Source organism: Gordionus sp. m RMFG-2023, chromosome 1 (genome assembly GCF_954871325.1).
Source record: "Gordionus sp. m RMFG-2023 chromosome 1, tfGorSpeb1-WG-v2, whole genome shotgun sequence".
Taxonomy (NCBI): Eukaryota; Metazoa; Nematomorpha; class Gordioida; order Chordodea; family Parachordodidae; genus Gordionus; species Gordionus sp. m RMFG-2023.
In genome coordinates, this window is record NC_088775.1 from 85,118,432 (window position 1) to 85,133,085 (window position 14,654).

General features: G+C 31.6%; 1 protein-coding gene and 1 long non-coding RNA gene across 2 annotated transcripts in view; one reads left to right on the plus strand and one right to left on the minus strand.

The window, feature by feature from the left end:
* Window positions 1-11,975, plus strand: part of LOC135931115 (uncharacterized) — a 28,936-nt gene extending 16,961 nt beyond the window's left edge. Inside the window, exons 2-3 of the mRNA XM_065467997.1 lie at window positions 6,327-7,568; window positions 7,973-11,975. Coding sequence (XP_065324069.1) covers window positions 6,327-7,568; window positions 7,973-11,880 — 5,150 coding nt within the window. The 3' untranslated portion in view covers window positions 11,881-11,975. The remainder of the gene's footprint in view (window positions 1-6,326; window positions 7,569-7,972) is intronic.
* Window positions 3,536-4,689, minus strand: LOC135931765 (uncharacterized). Its single transcript, XR_010573151.1, has 2 exons — window positions 4,291-4,689; window positions 3,536-4,234 (listed from the first exon to the last, which is right to left on the minus strand). It is a non-coding gene; the product is annotated as an uncharacterized LOC135931765 (long non-coding RNA).
* Window positions 11,976-14,654: the final 2,679 nt, after the last annotated feature.

Consider the following 14,654-nt stretch of genomic DNA (forward strand, 5'->3'; position numbering starts at 1 on the left):
TCGCGCGATGATTTATTTTTATTAACCGCTCCCAAAATATAATATTTCCCAAATCATATTATCTCCCCGGGAAATCCATATGGCACATTATTTATTTGTGTTCGCTTTGCCTAAATAATAATTCAATTCAATATATAATATATCAATCAACAAAAAAAAACTTCTTTAAAAAAAAACTCTTTTCTCTCCTCATGAAAAAATAAAAATTTAAGAATGAGGTTACAATCATGTTATTTTATATATAAAATCTAATTTTATTATTATTTTGATAAAAATTTAGTTTATAAGCCGAAATCAATTATTAAAAAAAAATTTGTCTTTATCGATTTTTTTGGGGGGGAAATTGGGGAAGGGGGGGGGGGGTATTTTTATGACCTATAACTAGTGTTGTTAAACGGCTCGTTTTGAGCCATTTTTTAAAATTATTGCGCAGGCCTTATAATTTCGCTTATAGATGGGGGAAAAGGTTTGCGAGGTTTAGGCAATATTTTTAGGGTTAAAATATTGAGTTTGTCATTTTTAAAAATATGTTCAAATTGAGCCGTTTCATCTTCCATCCCCTATTTCAAAATTTAATTTGAAGATATATAACGGTCCAGCGAAAAGTAAAGTGGTTTTGAACTTAGGGATTATAACGCGCGGTCATTTCACGAGTAAATGGTAAAATATGATTTTTAAAAAAAATTTAGGTTGGCGGTTCGCGTAGCATTGATTTTTTTTTGGTTAGAGTTAGCTGATTCGAATTCGCATTTTAATCAATATTCACTTTGAAGTTTAAGTTTTATTTTGACCGATAATAAACTGCCGCTAAAACTATATTATTGATTACATGTAGACTTTAACCCCCCCCCCCCAGGGTATAGCCTTATAAAAGGAAATTTTCAGAAGGAATTAGAAATGAACAAAATAAAATATTTGATTATAAGATTCTATTTTATATTATTGTGATTAAATAAATGAGTATAAAACAATTTTATTTTTTTAAAAAAAATTCCACCTTGAAAGGCAATTTCCAGAAATAATTTTATTTTTGAATTATTATTATTATTATACATATATTTCTTTTAGAATCTTGACCACTAGTGTTATTAGATTTTTACTCAATATTTTGGCCAGAAAAATATTGCCTAAAACCGTTTATAAAAATCGGCTTAAATCGAGCCGTTTAACCCCTCATTCTCATTTAGCGCTAATTCGCGGGGAAGAATACAAAAATACAGCATTTTTTATACACTTCATGCGAATTTCGCTCTGTGTGAATGAGGTGGTAACAACACTATTGACCACTATAAACCTTAAAATATAGATGTTTCTTCCGAAGGCCTAATACGTCGAAATTGGTTAAAGTGCTAAATAGCCAAAAAAGCCTCAATCCAATTATAATTTTTAATGTTTTTTTAGAGGACGGGTAAAATTTTCTCCTATCGCGAGTTTCAGGGTGTCATGAGCGAAAAATTATTTGGAAAAACCTGATATTAATGTTATCCATAAGGCTAAAATTCTAATCGGTGGTATGGGTCTATTGAAATTTTGGATTGGATTTTAATTTAAATATGATTTTTTTTAAAGTATCAATCATCAGGAGAAAATAAACTAAATTTGGAGACCCTTTCCGCTTCTGGATCAAAATCATCGCTGACCAATTCAGATCTTTTTTGTTTTTATTAACTAGATATCGTTTGGAAAAAAATTATTTATCGAAACAGCAGTTAAGACCAAAATATGTTTTTCCTAGTTTGAACCTGATTATAAATAACTGGTCGAAAGATAATTTACTAATTTTTAGAATGAAGAAAAGGGGGTTGGGTCTTATAATATGCTCAAATTGTTGAATCATTTTTCAAAATGATCAAAGTTGATTTTTTGTTAAACGGCTCGTTTTGAGCCGATTTTTAAAAACGGCTAACTCAATATTTCATCTAGAATAATATCACGCAAGCCTGAATATTTTGTTTGTAGAAGGAACAAAGGTTTGGACATCTATTAGCGAAATCTCTAGGCTTAGGCAATATTTTTCTGGCTAAAATACTGCATTAGCCGTTTAAAAATAGGCTCAAAACGAACCGTTTAACAACACAAGTAAAGTGTATTAGGACCATGTGAATATCGACGATCAAAACGATTATGGAATATGATAAAATATAAGTTACAATATTTTATCCGAAATTTTTCATTATCAAAATAATTTATAACTTGCTCATTTCTAAATTGAGTTAAAACTTCCTCTTTTTTTACTAGTGTAGTTAAATGGCTCTTTTAAAAAAACGGCTAACCCCATATATTATTCAAAAAAAATACACAATCCTTAAGATTTCGTTAGTAGATACCCAAACCTTTCTACCTTCTATATACCAAATTATTTAGGCTTTGCGTGATAATTTTGGCTGAAATATTGGGTTCGTTTTTAAAAACCGAGCCGTTTAACAACACAACTATTTACCCATACTTTTTTAAAATATTTCCCCGTTTTATTTGATGGTTTTTGTTTCTCTTTAGATCCATATATAATAACTAATATTATGGAAGATGGTAGTGTTGTTATAAAGCTCGATTTGGGGCGATTTTTCGAAAGGGCCCTATTAAGATTTTAGCTAAAATAATATCGTGGTAATCATCGAGATTTGGCTAATAGATGTCCATGCATTTCTGCCATCTAGGCAAAATCTTTAGGCTGTGCCATGAATGGCCATGTTTTTGCTTTTTTGAAAAAAGAATAGGATTTAACCAAACAAATTTGATATCAATGTGTAGCCAAATTATTAATATTTAAAATAAAATTTGAATTAAAGCTCTATCTATAATTGTTTATGAGCTAGATGAGGTTATGTGAATTCTGGCCAGTCAATTTGCCATATACTATGTGTTAACTGGCCATAATATATTAATTAAGAATTTTATTATAAATATGAAATATTACAATATGAAATATGAAATACTTGCAAAAGACCTATCTTATATATTTTTTCATTTTAGGTATATAAAAATTTAATTATACACTAATTTAATAAGTATAAGCATCTAAATTTTTCATCATCCATTTATTGATACTTTATAAATTAATAACTTAATTATTTTTTTGTTAAACAGTTTAATTTCAATATAAAATTAACCACTCTCATAAATTATTATCTTAATTATCTACATGTAGACTATTTTAATAATTTAATCATTCATCAATTTATAAATTTATGTTTAATAAACTTAGTTAGACAATATATTATTTAGAATTTTATTATAAATATGAAATATTACAATTAGAAATACTTCATGTTAATATTTCTTAATTTTTAGGCAATAAAAATTTAATTATAAGTATTAACATCTAAATTTATCATCATCTATTATGATAATATTTTATAAATTAATATCTTAATTATCTTTTTGTTAAACATTCTTATTTCAATATAAAATTAATCACTATCTATTTAATAATTTTATAAATTATTATCTTAACTATCTACATGTTAAAGTGATTTAATAATTTAATCATTCATGATGTTTAATAAACTTAATTAGGCAATTATTAATACACAACAATAATGAAAGCCATTTTATTAATTTATAAATGAAACAATTATAGTATCTTTATATACATAACAAACAAATAAATCATTGTTATTAGTACATTGAGTATGGGCCCATTCTTCACATTGCAGGCATTTAATCCACTCTTCACCTTTCTTGCTCTTTGAATATGCCCTCTTGCATATTATGCAAAGCCACTCATCATTAGTTTTCTTTAGATTTTTTTATATTGTTTTTTTAAATATTTGTTAATTTATGTTTTTTATAAGGTGATGAGGTTAAAATTTCTGATTTCTTTCTCCTCTTGTCTTTTTTGATAATATTATTGCTATATAAAATTGGATGTGATAGAATAGATTGTGAATTCAAATTATTATTGGGCTGATGACATGATGTTAAGCATAACTCATTATCAGAAGTGGTAGGCATAGGGCTAAGAGTGGAATTTATTGTATCATTTTCAGGATCACAATAAGCTAATTTTCTCACTGTCAGAGGAATATTGGATAATTCTGACATATCATCATTAGATATTAAATAACTATATTCAGAGAATATATCAGGGTTGAAGGGATATATCCCACAGGCTAAAAATCCATTCTGAATATTTTTGGGGGTTGTAGCTTTAGGAAGCTCCATTTTAATAATTGATGGTATTTCATATATGGTAAATGATTTGCCTACATGGTTTCTCATCCAATTGTCAATGCTGTTATTATAAAAAAATTTAAAGGTCCAAAGACTGATTTATCTAGTGGTTGTAACTTGTGGGAGCATTGTGGTGGTAGGGTGAGCAGGATTATTCCATTGTCTCTGCAAAAATCTATTGATCTTAGTGAGCAATGTGAACAATGATTGTCTAATATTAATAAATTTTTATTTGTTTTGGATGCTTTTGTTAGTTTGCAAATGAATGTATGATTTTGGCCAGTCAATGCCTGGCCAGACAATACTCACCTGTCTATTATTAATAAGCGCCTCTATATGTCTATTAAATAAAACTTTTAAAGTCTTATTTTTTGTGTGAATAATGCTAAATGCCTAAGGATAATATTTATATAAAATATCAGTAATCTAAATTAGTAATTTTTTCACCAAACAAAAAAATGTGTAACGTGATTTTTCCAGAAAGAGGTACCAAAAACAGTTTTTATAAAATATTTTTATATTGGATTGCTCTATTCAATAAATGAACCTAGGTAAGGTAAATATCATAAATATACACATTTTGACTAATTTTGAGAGAAATTGGTCCAATAGAAAAAAAGTTAAAGGGTGGTGGCCAGTCTTCAAACATGGCCATTTATGGCACTTCTCCCCTACATAATGTTATTTTGGTTATAATCTTAATCCGGCCGTTTATTTTTACCCTACTCTTTTTAACAACACTGGGTAGAGGTATATGACATTATTATTCGAAAAGATCTATTCAATATTTTATTATGTACATTCAATTCGTAAAATTTCGATGGCAACTATAGCCTCGGTCTATATTTTTATCAATCAAAGATGTCCAAGCATTTGTGCCATCTACGAGCAAAATCTTTAGGGCTTATATAATGTCATTTTGGTTATTCCCACTTTTTTTTATACAACACTAGGTAACGGAATACGACATTATTATTCGAAAAGATCTATTCAATAATTCATTATTATACATTTTAATTTCCATAAAATCTCGATGGCAACTATCGCCTAATTATCGATTTCCCCTCTATTCTTATCAATCAAACAAAACAAAAGAATGAGAGAGAGAGAGAAGAAAGATAGAGATTTTATATCGAAAAAAAAATTAAAATTTTCGATAAATAATAACATCATCGTACTCCCCCCTTATTATTCACCCCATTCTTTACTTCTTAGCCCTTTTCTTCTTCATAAAAGATTTTAATTTTTAATTTTTTTTTCAAACAAATAAAAAAATATTTTTTAATTTTTTAAATAAAAAAAAAAACTAAGGTAACGAACTTTTAACCTTTTATATCCCCAACTACCATTATTATTAATCATTTATTATGTAATTATCATTCCGTAGTTTTAGTTATATTGAACGTTGAGGTATAAATTTAATGTATCTCTTTAAACAAAAAAAAATGGCGCGTTTCTATTTCCCGATGATTTCTATTTTTTAAAGAAAAGAAAAAAAGAAATATAGAAAGGAGAAAAGAAAGAAAGAAAGAAAAGAGACCGTTCAATTTTTTTTTTAATACTAAAAATGCCAATGATCGCATTTTTATTTAACACAAATATAATGTCGTGCCTCATCACTTAGCCAAATCATCTTACCTTATTTTATTTTTATTTTTTTAAAAAAAAAAATTAATTGAACGTTAAGTAATAATAATAATAAAAAAAAATTTTATCAATCGGAATGGGGGAATACGTTGACTTTCAATATTGAAAAGAAAAGAATACAATATTTTTGTATAAATTAAAATAAAATGGAGAACGGAAGTTCAACGACTACGATTGTTTCAAAATAAAAAAAGAGAAGAAGAATGGATCGATGAATGGGTGAGTGAGTGAAAAAATGAACATGAAAAAGTATTAAAGTTTATGAAGAGCACGTGATAAATTCGGGTTCAGTCAAATACAAAATTTTAGGGGGAGGGTGGTATTATTAATAATCAGATTTATTTGACATCGGTTAGAGTCTAAACGTTAACCGATTAATTTGACAAATCTGTAATTTGGCCATTTTTTTATTAGTACCCCGGCCCTGCTTATACTGTATAATCGGTATGCGTAATTTATTCAAACTTTTTATAAATAATCTCATTTTTTTAAAATTCTTTTCCCAGATAACCGATATTTCCCGGATTATAATGCTATCGATCATTCGTCTTCCCCCAATCGTTCATCTTTGGGGCATTCGAAGAACGTTCTTTATCCCGGTTCCGGAGATGCCACCGGTTTGAAAAATTTACTATTAACGACGGGCCAACCCTATCCATCCAGTTTTCCTTTACTTTTCCCCCCATTTTACCCTCCCATGCGCTCGTCGCTCTCTAGTTACGATAGCAATAAGGGATTACCTCAGCACAATCATAAAGCCACGGAGATGGTACCCGCTATCGATAATAGCGAGATGGACGATAAACGTCGGAATATGAATCTACCGATGACTTTGAGGAGGAACGGGATCCAGAATAATATATTAGAAAATGGGCTTTCCCCTCAGGACAAAATTACGTGTGGTCATTGCCGACTCTCCTTCGATTTGAAGGACATTTCGTCTTTCGTCACGCACAAAATGAGGGAGGACAAAATCAAGAAAATTTCTACTAGATACCGTTCCCCGCCGTTCGACGAAAATTGTCCAAGGACCCCGTCTCCAAGTTGTCCAAAATTTAATCGCGATCCTCTACCTTCCGATCGTTTAACGATAAATGGGCGCTCGTATCATGACGAACAGTCAAAATTAATCAGGTCTTATTCCGAACCGACATTGATCGAATTCGAAAAATACTCGCATCATGATACGCTCCCTGACAGTGATAATAACATTATAGTTAATTATGATAATGTTGACAAAAACAACCTAACGAGATATACCGGTATCCCTAGACTAAGAGTGAACTTACTCAATACGGTAATCTGCGATGAATTATCGGACGTTAGGAATGAACATACTCAATACTATATTTTAAACGGGTTTCGGCTACGACCTAATCCTGATGGTTATTTAATCGATGCTCATCGAGCAACATTGAACCCCGTGACCAATGGTATATCCATGTTAGACGCTAAATATGACGTGTTGGAAGATTGTAACAAACTCGATCGTCATAAAAATTCAGATGAAGCAAATAAAAACAATTCTGGGGATACGAAAACCGCATATAAGAATAGGGACGATTGTACCCTATCGAAGAGTCGATCTTTCCCTAATTTGGTGGTTCGTCCTATTCTTTCTAATATGGCCGGCAAGAAGAATCGATTGAACTCTGATCAAATCAAGTCTTATGAAACTTCCACAAGCCGGGCGAAATGTATTCCTTTGATTTCTCTCTTGCGGAAAAACGACGACTCAAAGGATCTAAGTACATATATTATATATCTTACTCTTTAAATATTATAATTTTAAGATTTAAATAAGTATACCAGGGGGTTGGCACTAGTTAATGAGAGGCTTTACATCACCCCCACCCTCTTCCAAGCTAATAACTTTATTACATCTCTACCAAATCAAAATTAGCAATAAAAAGAAAGTAGTCAATATTAATAAAAGAAGAAAAAAACAAAATTAACAAAAGAAAAGTAAAATTATTAAAAAAGAAAATAAATCAAAATTAACATGCGATCCTCCCTACTCCCACCCCTGTTTAATGGTTATAATGTTAATCTGTGGTATGGTAGTGTAGAATTAGCAATAATCATGCGTCTAATTAATATAGTTTTATCTTCGTATAATTACTAATTTAAATGTTTTGTATTTATACAATAGTCATAGACGACAACAAGAAAATCGCGAATTTCGCCCATCGAGGAATAAAACCTTACAAATACTTTTGTGTTCGCTGCAAATACTCGACCAGCAGAGCCTGGCACTTGATTCTTCATTCAAAATTGGCCCACAAATATAATCTTTGCCGCTTGGGATACGATTACGTCCACGGTCTCGATAGTAAAATCAATAAATGTCAATCGACCCACAATTATTATCGTAACAAAAAAGATATGACCAACGGTAATTTTGTCGACTACGCAAATCGTTCTGGTAAACAGACCTATAGAGGAGGTTCATCCGATTCCAACTATTGGGATGCTTGGTTAAATCGCTCTCTAGGTCCTCCCCAGATAGTTCCTTACGAAAATTGTAATTTTCCTCCCACTAATTCCTATATTGGAGATAACAACTCTACCCGTAATGGTGCATTGCAAAAATTGATTTTGGAAAAGACCTCTGACCACCCGCTGTTTAATCATTTATACGATCGTAGATCAATGATGAATGAATACGCAAGACGTTACTACTCCGCCATTTATGACGAGACACCACCCTTAAAGGAGGATAAAAAGGAGTACATCGATAAGATATTCGGGCCAGGAATCGAAAAGACTCTTCAGCAACAAATTCGTGCAGAAAAAATCGAAATAAGAGATAGGGATACAAGAAAACAGGTCATTTCGGATGGGGAAGACGACGAATACGAAGAAGGGGAGGAAGGTGAAGAAGAGGAGGGAAACGCGCCAACTACTTCCTCTCATACCATTGATCGAAATTCGGAGAGTAGATGGATCAATCACGCATTCAGGAATCATGAATACGACTTTTACAATCCTAGCATGATTTTAACTAACAATAAGCGTGCCCGATATGATAGCCAAAACTATGGTTTTTCGAATAAGAAGCAGATTATGCCAACCGATGACAGACACCGCAAAGAATCTTTATCCAGTAACGGCAACGATATTAACCCTGAAATGGATATGGAAAATTTTTACGCGAGCAGTCCTTATCATTCAGACCCCTATTCTTGTCGTCAATACAATCCTGCCGCTAAGACAGGCATTTCGCCATACCATCCTGATAAACCTACCGGGAATAGATACTACTCTGCAAAAGATATTAAAGCCGATGCTAACGGTATAAATAGCAATAACTCATCTAACATGCAACCTCCTTCAGATACTCACACCGTTAACGGTACTAGCAATGGTGGTAACAATAAAATCAAGTGTTGCGAATTTTGCGGAAAGTCCTTTAAATTTATGAGCAATCTAATCGTTCATCGACGGTCCCACACCGGTGAAAAACCATACAAATGTTCTCTGTGCTCTCACGCTTGTACTCAGGCCAGTAAGCTTAAACGGCACATGAAAACGCATTTAAATAAGTCTCTACCTAGCGCGAATAATAATAATTTGGACCTTGTATCAGAACTTAATAAAACAGTCAACCCGTTTAACATAACCAACGATTCTTTGACTATCGACCAGGTGTCATCGCATCCCTCAGATTACGCTCCTCAATTAAATTACAGAGATCATCAAAATTATATGGTTAAAAGAGAGGGCGATGAAGTTGAAGAGGAAAGTATTTCACAACAGGGGCCTATAATCGCTTCTCACAATAGAGAAGCTGATGAGAATGATTCTAACGTATTGAAATGTTTAGATATCAACGCGAATTCGACCGAAAATTCTAAGTTTTCGCAATCGCATAGCGAATCATCTGAAGAAAAATTCGTAGAAAAAGTTTTCAAAGAAAGGGCCTTATTGAGTCGAGACGAGAAGATATCTTTATTAGGGCAAGTGATGGAAAATTATGGTCTCGATTGCATGCAGACATATAATGACGCTTACATGCAAGCTATTAAGGATTCTAACATGGGTTTCCCACAAAGAAATAAATGCTTGAACGAGATGTTAGATCAGGATTCTAACACCTCCCCATTCTTCGGCACTAAAAATAAGTTAGACGATGAGTTAAATCATTTCAAAAATTTGAAAACGATACAACATCACTACCCGAAAGACCAATTTGCGGCCGACAAAATTAGTGGCGACCTATCCCATCTTTACAAAAGGAATCCTACAATTAACGAGGAATGCAACGATCGCGAACCCACATTGAATGAAGATGACGAATATAAGAACAACGATCATTTAGTTATAGATGAAAATAATAGCAGATTATCCATAGTAAATACAACGAATAAAATTACGACGGAAAATGGTCTCTCTAATTCCGGTGAAGAAAGCTCTTTATTTCCTACGATGTCCACAATCAACAATGATGGTGTGATTCGCGACGCCATTTGGTCTGACAACACCTGCTTAACATCTAAAGAGGCAGAAACCAATCCAACCGAAACAGGTCTTGAGGATAATATTTCTGCTGAATTACCATCAACCTCTTATTCCCATTCCATTATCAACTCGAATATCTCAGTACCAGTTAACAATGTTGGTAACGATAACCCTCCGCCTGTCACAAACAAGAGAAGCGCCACATGCGAATACTGCGGCAAGCTTTTCAAAAATTGTAGTAATCTAACCGTGCATAGGCGAAGTCACACAGGAGAAAAGCCTTACAAATGCGCTTTGTGCTCTTATGCTTGCGCTCAAAGTTCTAAACTAACCCGACACATGAGGACCCACGGGAGACTAACGGACAAAGTTGTGTACAAATGCCAATTTTGTGACATGCCTTTTTCTTTACCGACAACACTTCAAAAGCATATGAGGAAATGCATCCTTTCCTTGAATTCTAATAATTTAATTAGCACCAACGGATTTAAGCAGGAATCTAACAACGGTGATAACGCTGAACACCACTTCCATAGTAATATAAATTCCAACTCTGTTACTTCGACATACCCTAACCTCAATGGCTTTAACGGGCCTCAACAACATCAGAACTTTGGTTCAAATTCTCTGGCCGGAATAGATATAGAAACGCTTAAGATGACTCCGAACGACTATTATACCAAGTACTTTGCCAATTCCGCCTTCATTAATCGACATCATCCATATTATCGTAAAAAGGCCGAAAATGGCACCAGGATCGAATACAAAAATCCCCCCATTCTTAACGGTGACGATTCCGCATCGGACAAGCTCGATAAAGGTTCTAATGGACTTGAAAATGGGAATTCACCTGGAGGAATTATTGAAGGTCAGGAAAAGGATGATGTGGCTTCCGTTTTTGCACAAAATCATTACAACTACAACGTTGGTAACCAAATTAACCAGCGAAGAACAACTGGTTACAATAAAAAGCTGCCAGCCCTTATCGGTAAACAGCGGCAGCATGGAGATGATGGAGAAGCTGAAGGAGGTATCGGCATTACTGGTGGTAACAACCATTTTGAACATAATAACGTTAAACTAAACGGAGTGCCTCTTCAAATGCAGGACCATAAAAGACTCCAGAGTGATTTCAATCCAATGACGGATCGAAGCCTCAAACAGGACGAAGAGGAAGAAGAGGACCAGGAGGAAGAGATAACAAATGAGGGAAATGATATGGAGAGAAAAGAGGTCGGGGGGATGACCAACGGTTTCGATAACGGTGCAGTTATTTCCCATTATATGGCAAGAATGGGTTTACCTTTCTTCCCTTCACCAAATAATAATATCAAGCCGCGTTCCGATAAATATTTAACAAGGAGACAACCATCTCTCTCTTTTTCCGACCCGCCATTGGTTCATTCTTCGTCTCAAGCCTCCTCCACTTTCGATTTCCATAATTTTTACGCTTCAGCCTATTATGCCAATTATGTTAAGATGGCGGCCGCATATTTTTCGCCGCCCCCTCCTAGTAGTTCTGACTACATGCGTAGCCAAATGAATGAGGTTAAGAGAGAAAAAGTTTCTCATGAGGAAGGAAAAAATAACATTTCGTAGCGATCGCCATTTTTAATCAATTTTGGAGCCTTTGGTTTTTTTATGTCTATAAAATAGATGTCATAATATTCTTAGCTCGTAGGTTGAATCACTTCGTTAAAGAACTAAAACATAGGGAAATTAAGATATTTTCCAGAACCCGTTCATAGCGTAAATCGCACGTCATTCACATACATTGAACATATTGTAAATTTATTCGTTTATCTTTATTATAACTTACTATATTATAAAATATATTATAGATAAATCGTTCGACAAGTTATATAATCTCAGGGACACATTATAAATCATTAAGTTCCATGTATTTTTAATGTATAAAAAAAATATAAATATAGCCATACCAACTCTGCACCTAAAATAATCCCCATCCAATTTGCGTTAATTTATTTTATTTTTTTGCGGGAAGTGCCTAAAAACTTTTCCCCCCGCAAAACATTGCCTTTTAATTTTTAATGAACTAAAAAGTATCGAATGCAAAAAAATAAATAAATAAAATCATCATTTTTTGGAAAAATAAGGATCTCGTTCTCGACTAGCATGTTACGAAAATGGACAATTTTTTTTTTATTTCCTATAATTCGACCTTTTTTCCCTTATTCACATTCATTTTTTTTAAAATTTATAAATCATTTATTAAATTAAAATATGTACATATTTATTTCAAGTAGATTTACCGATATATATATATATTAGACATTATAGTTTAAATTTTTTAAACACAAAATCTAACAAATCTAAACAACAAAATAACACATTTAATTATTAAAATTTATATTTGACAATCTTTTTTTTTCTCTAGAAAAAAATATATTTAATTTCTTTATTTAAAAATTATTAAATTTTTTTTTTGATAACGAAAAATCTTATATATATCAATTTAAGCTTGTTTTTTATTTCTTTTTTTAACTGTAAATCTACTAGCACCATAAATAGCTAACATGTATAAAAACATATTATAAACTTTTTCATTAAATTTCAAAAAAAAAATTAGACTATATTTAGATTGATTTCTTTTCAATCGAATTTTTTCTTTACCTTACCCATTCTTCTTTTTTTTTTAGAGAAAGCTTGAAATGATCGTTAGAAATAAACGCTTTCCGCTTTCCCGATTCGCTTCTTACTTATGAATCTAGCCTGACAATCTTTACTATATAACTTTCCCGCGTGAAATCTTTATATATATATTTTTTTTAAAAAAAAATCATAATTTTATATTGGAAAAAAACACCGGTAAAAAAACAAAACAGAAAGAGAAGAACGGAAACCCAAAATTGATGACAATCACATACACACGGGTGCATCGTTATATTAGAAAAGTTTTTTTTTCGGACATTTTGTAATAATTTTTTTTTATAGTTTTTGTCCATAACCCGGTAGATTTGTAAAACACTTTGAAAAATATAATATTTTTACCTCAGTATTTTATTTCTTTCTTTTATAATATTAATAAAAAATAAATATATATTATACAACATATACTATACAATTCATTAAACATAAAATAATATTATATTCCTCTAGAAAAAAAAAATTTTTTTTGTTCACCCCCACCCTACCACATATGCAAAACCTTTATAAAACTATATATTTTTTTTGAAGAAGTAAATATTTATATTATGTTTATATAATTAATAACTGTTTTATTTTTTAATGCTTAAATATTATTATATAACCTTTTTTGGAAAATTTATATTATAAAAATACCTATAATACTATACAATTTTTTTGACTCCAACATTTTTAGAAAAGTTTCTAAAATAAATTAATAAATATGACTGGAACGAGCAAACTTTTTAAATATGATAAAGCCTTATTTAGATACTTATTTGTGTAAAGAAAGAAGAAAGAGGGAAACATTTTTAAACGGTGTCTTTTAGAGTTTATTTTATCTTTCTAAGGGATGTTAGACTCAGGACCGGGTAGCACCGAGTATTATACCAGGAAGCTCAGCGTGATTGGCTAGAGTGAGAGGGGTTATTGAGGCCTCTGGTGAGACTCGACGAGCATTCTTTAACTAAAATGGAAGGATTTGATCAAGAATTGATAACTTCATAATCTGAATTAGATTATGACGTTTTGGTTGGACAAATCCAGATATCTGTCAGATAATTTTGGTTTTATCCTGCTTAAGACGAAGTAGGAATGTTTCTTTCCTACCATTTTTATCTTTTTCATGTTTAAGTTGCTCACAAAATCGGGAGTGAGAGAGAGTAGATTAGCAAAATTATCCCAGTTTATATATTTTTTTTAAACAATTCGTTTTTGGTAAACGAAAACCTTATTTTAACTCTGACGATTAGGATTATATTATAGAATAAATTTTCTTTTAAGCTGTTTGATCATTGTCCATAATTAGGGTATGAATGACCAAGATAATATTTTATTCCCAACAGAGGAGCCACTCTAAAAAAAAGATTTTTTAAATGAGGAATGAAAAGTGTTTACATATATTAGTTAAAATATTCTTAAAGTAGTAATAAAGCAAGGATTATATCATAAGCACTTTTCGATGCCTCATCTAAAAAAGATTTTTGTCATATTTTTAAACAAAAACCTGTTTAAGCCGTTTGTATAACTTCTTCTAAACAAAATAAAAGGAAGAGGCTATTTAAATTTAGTTACACTTAAAACAAAACAGAATAGGGTGTCCCAATTCAAAATCTGAATAGATGAACAAAAAGTTTCCAAAGATAAGACGAGAATTTTTGTTTAAATTTAATAAAAGTATAATTATTCTAACAAGTATATATTATATAGAGGTCGAAGCGGGGTAG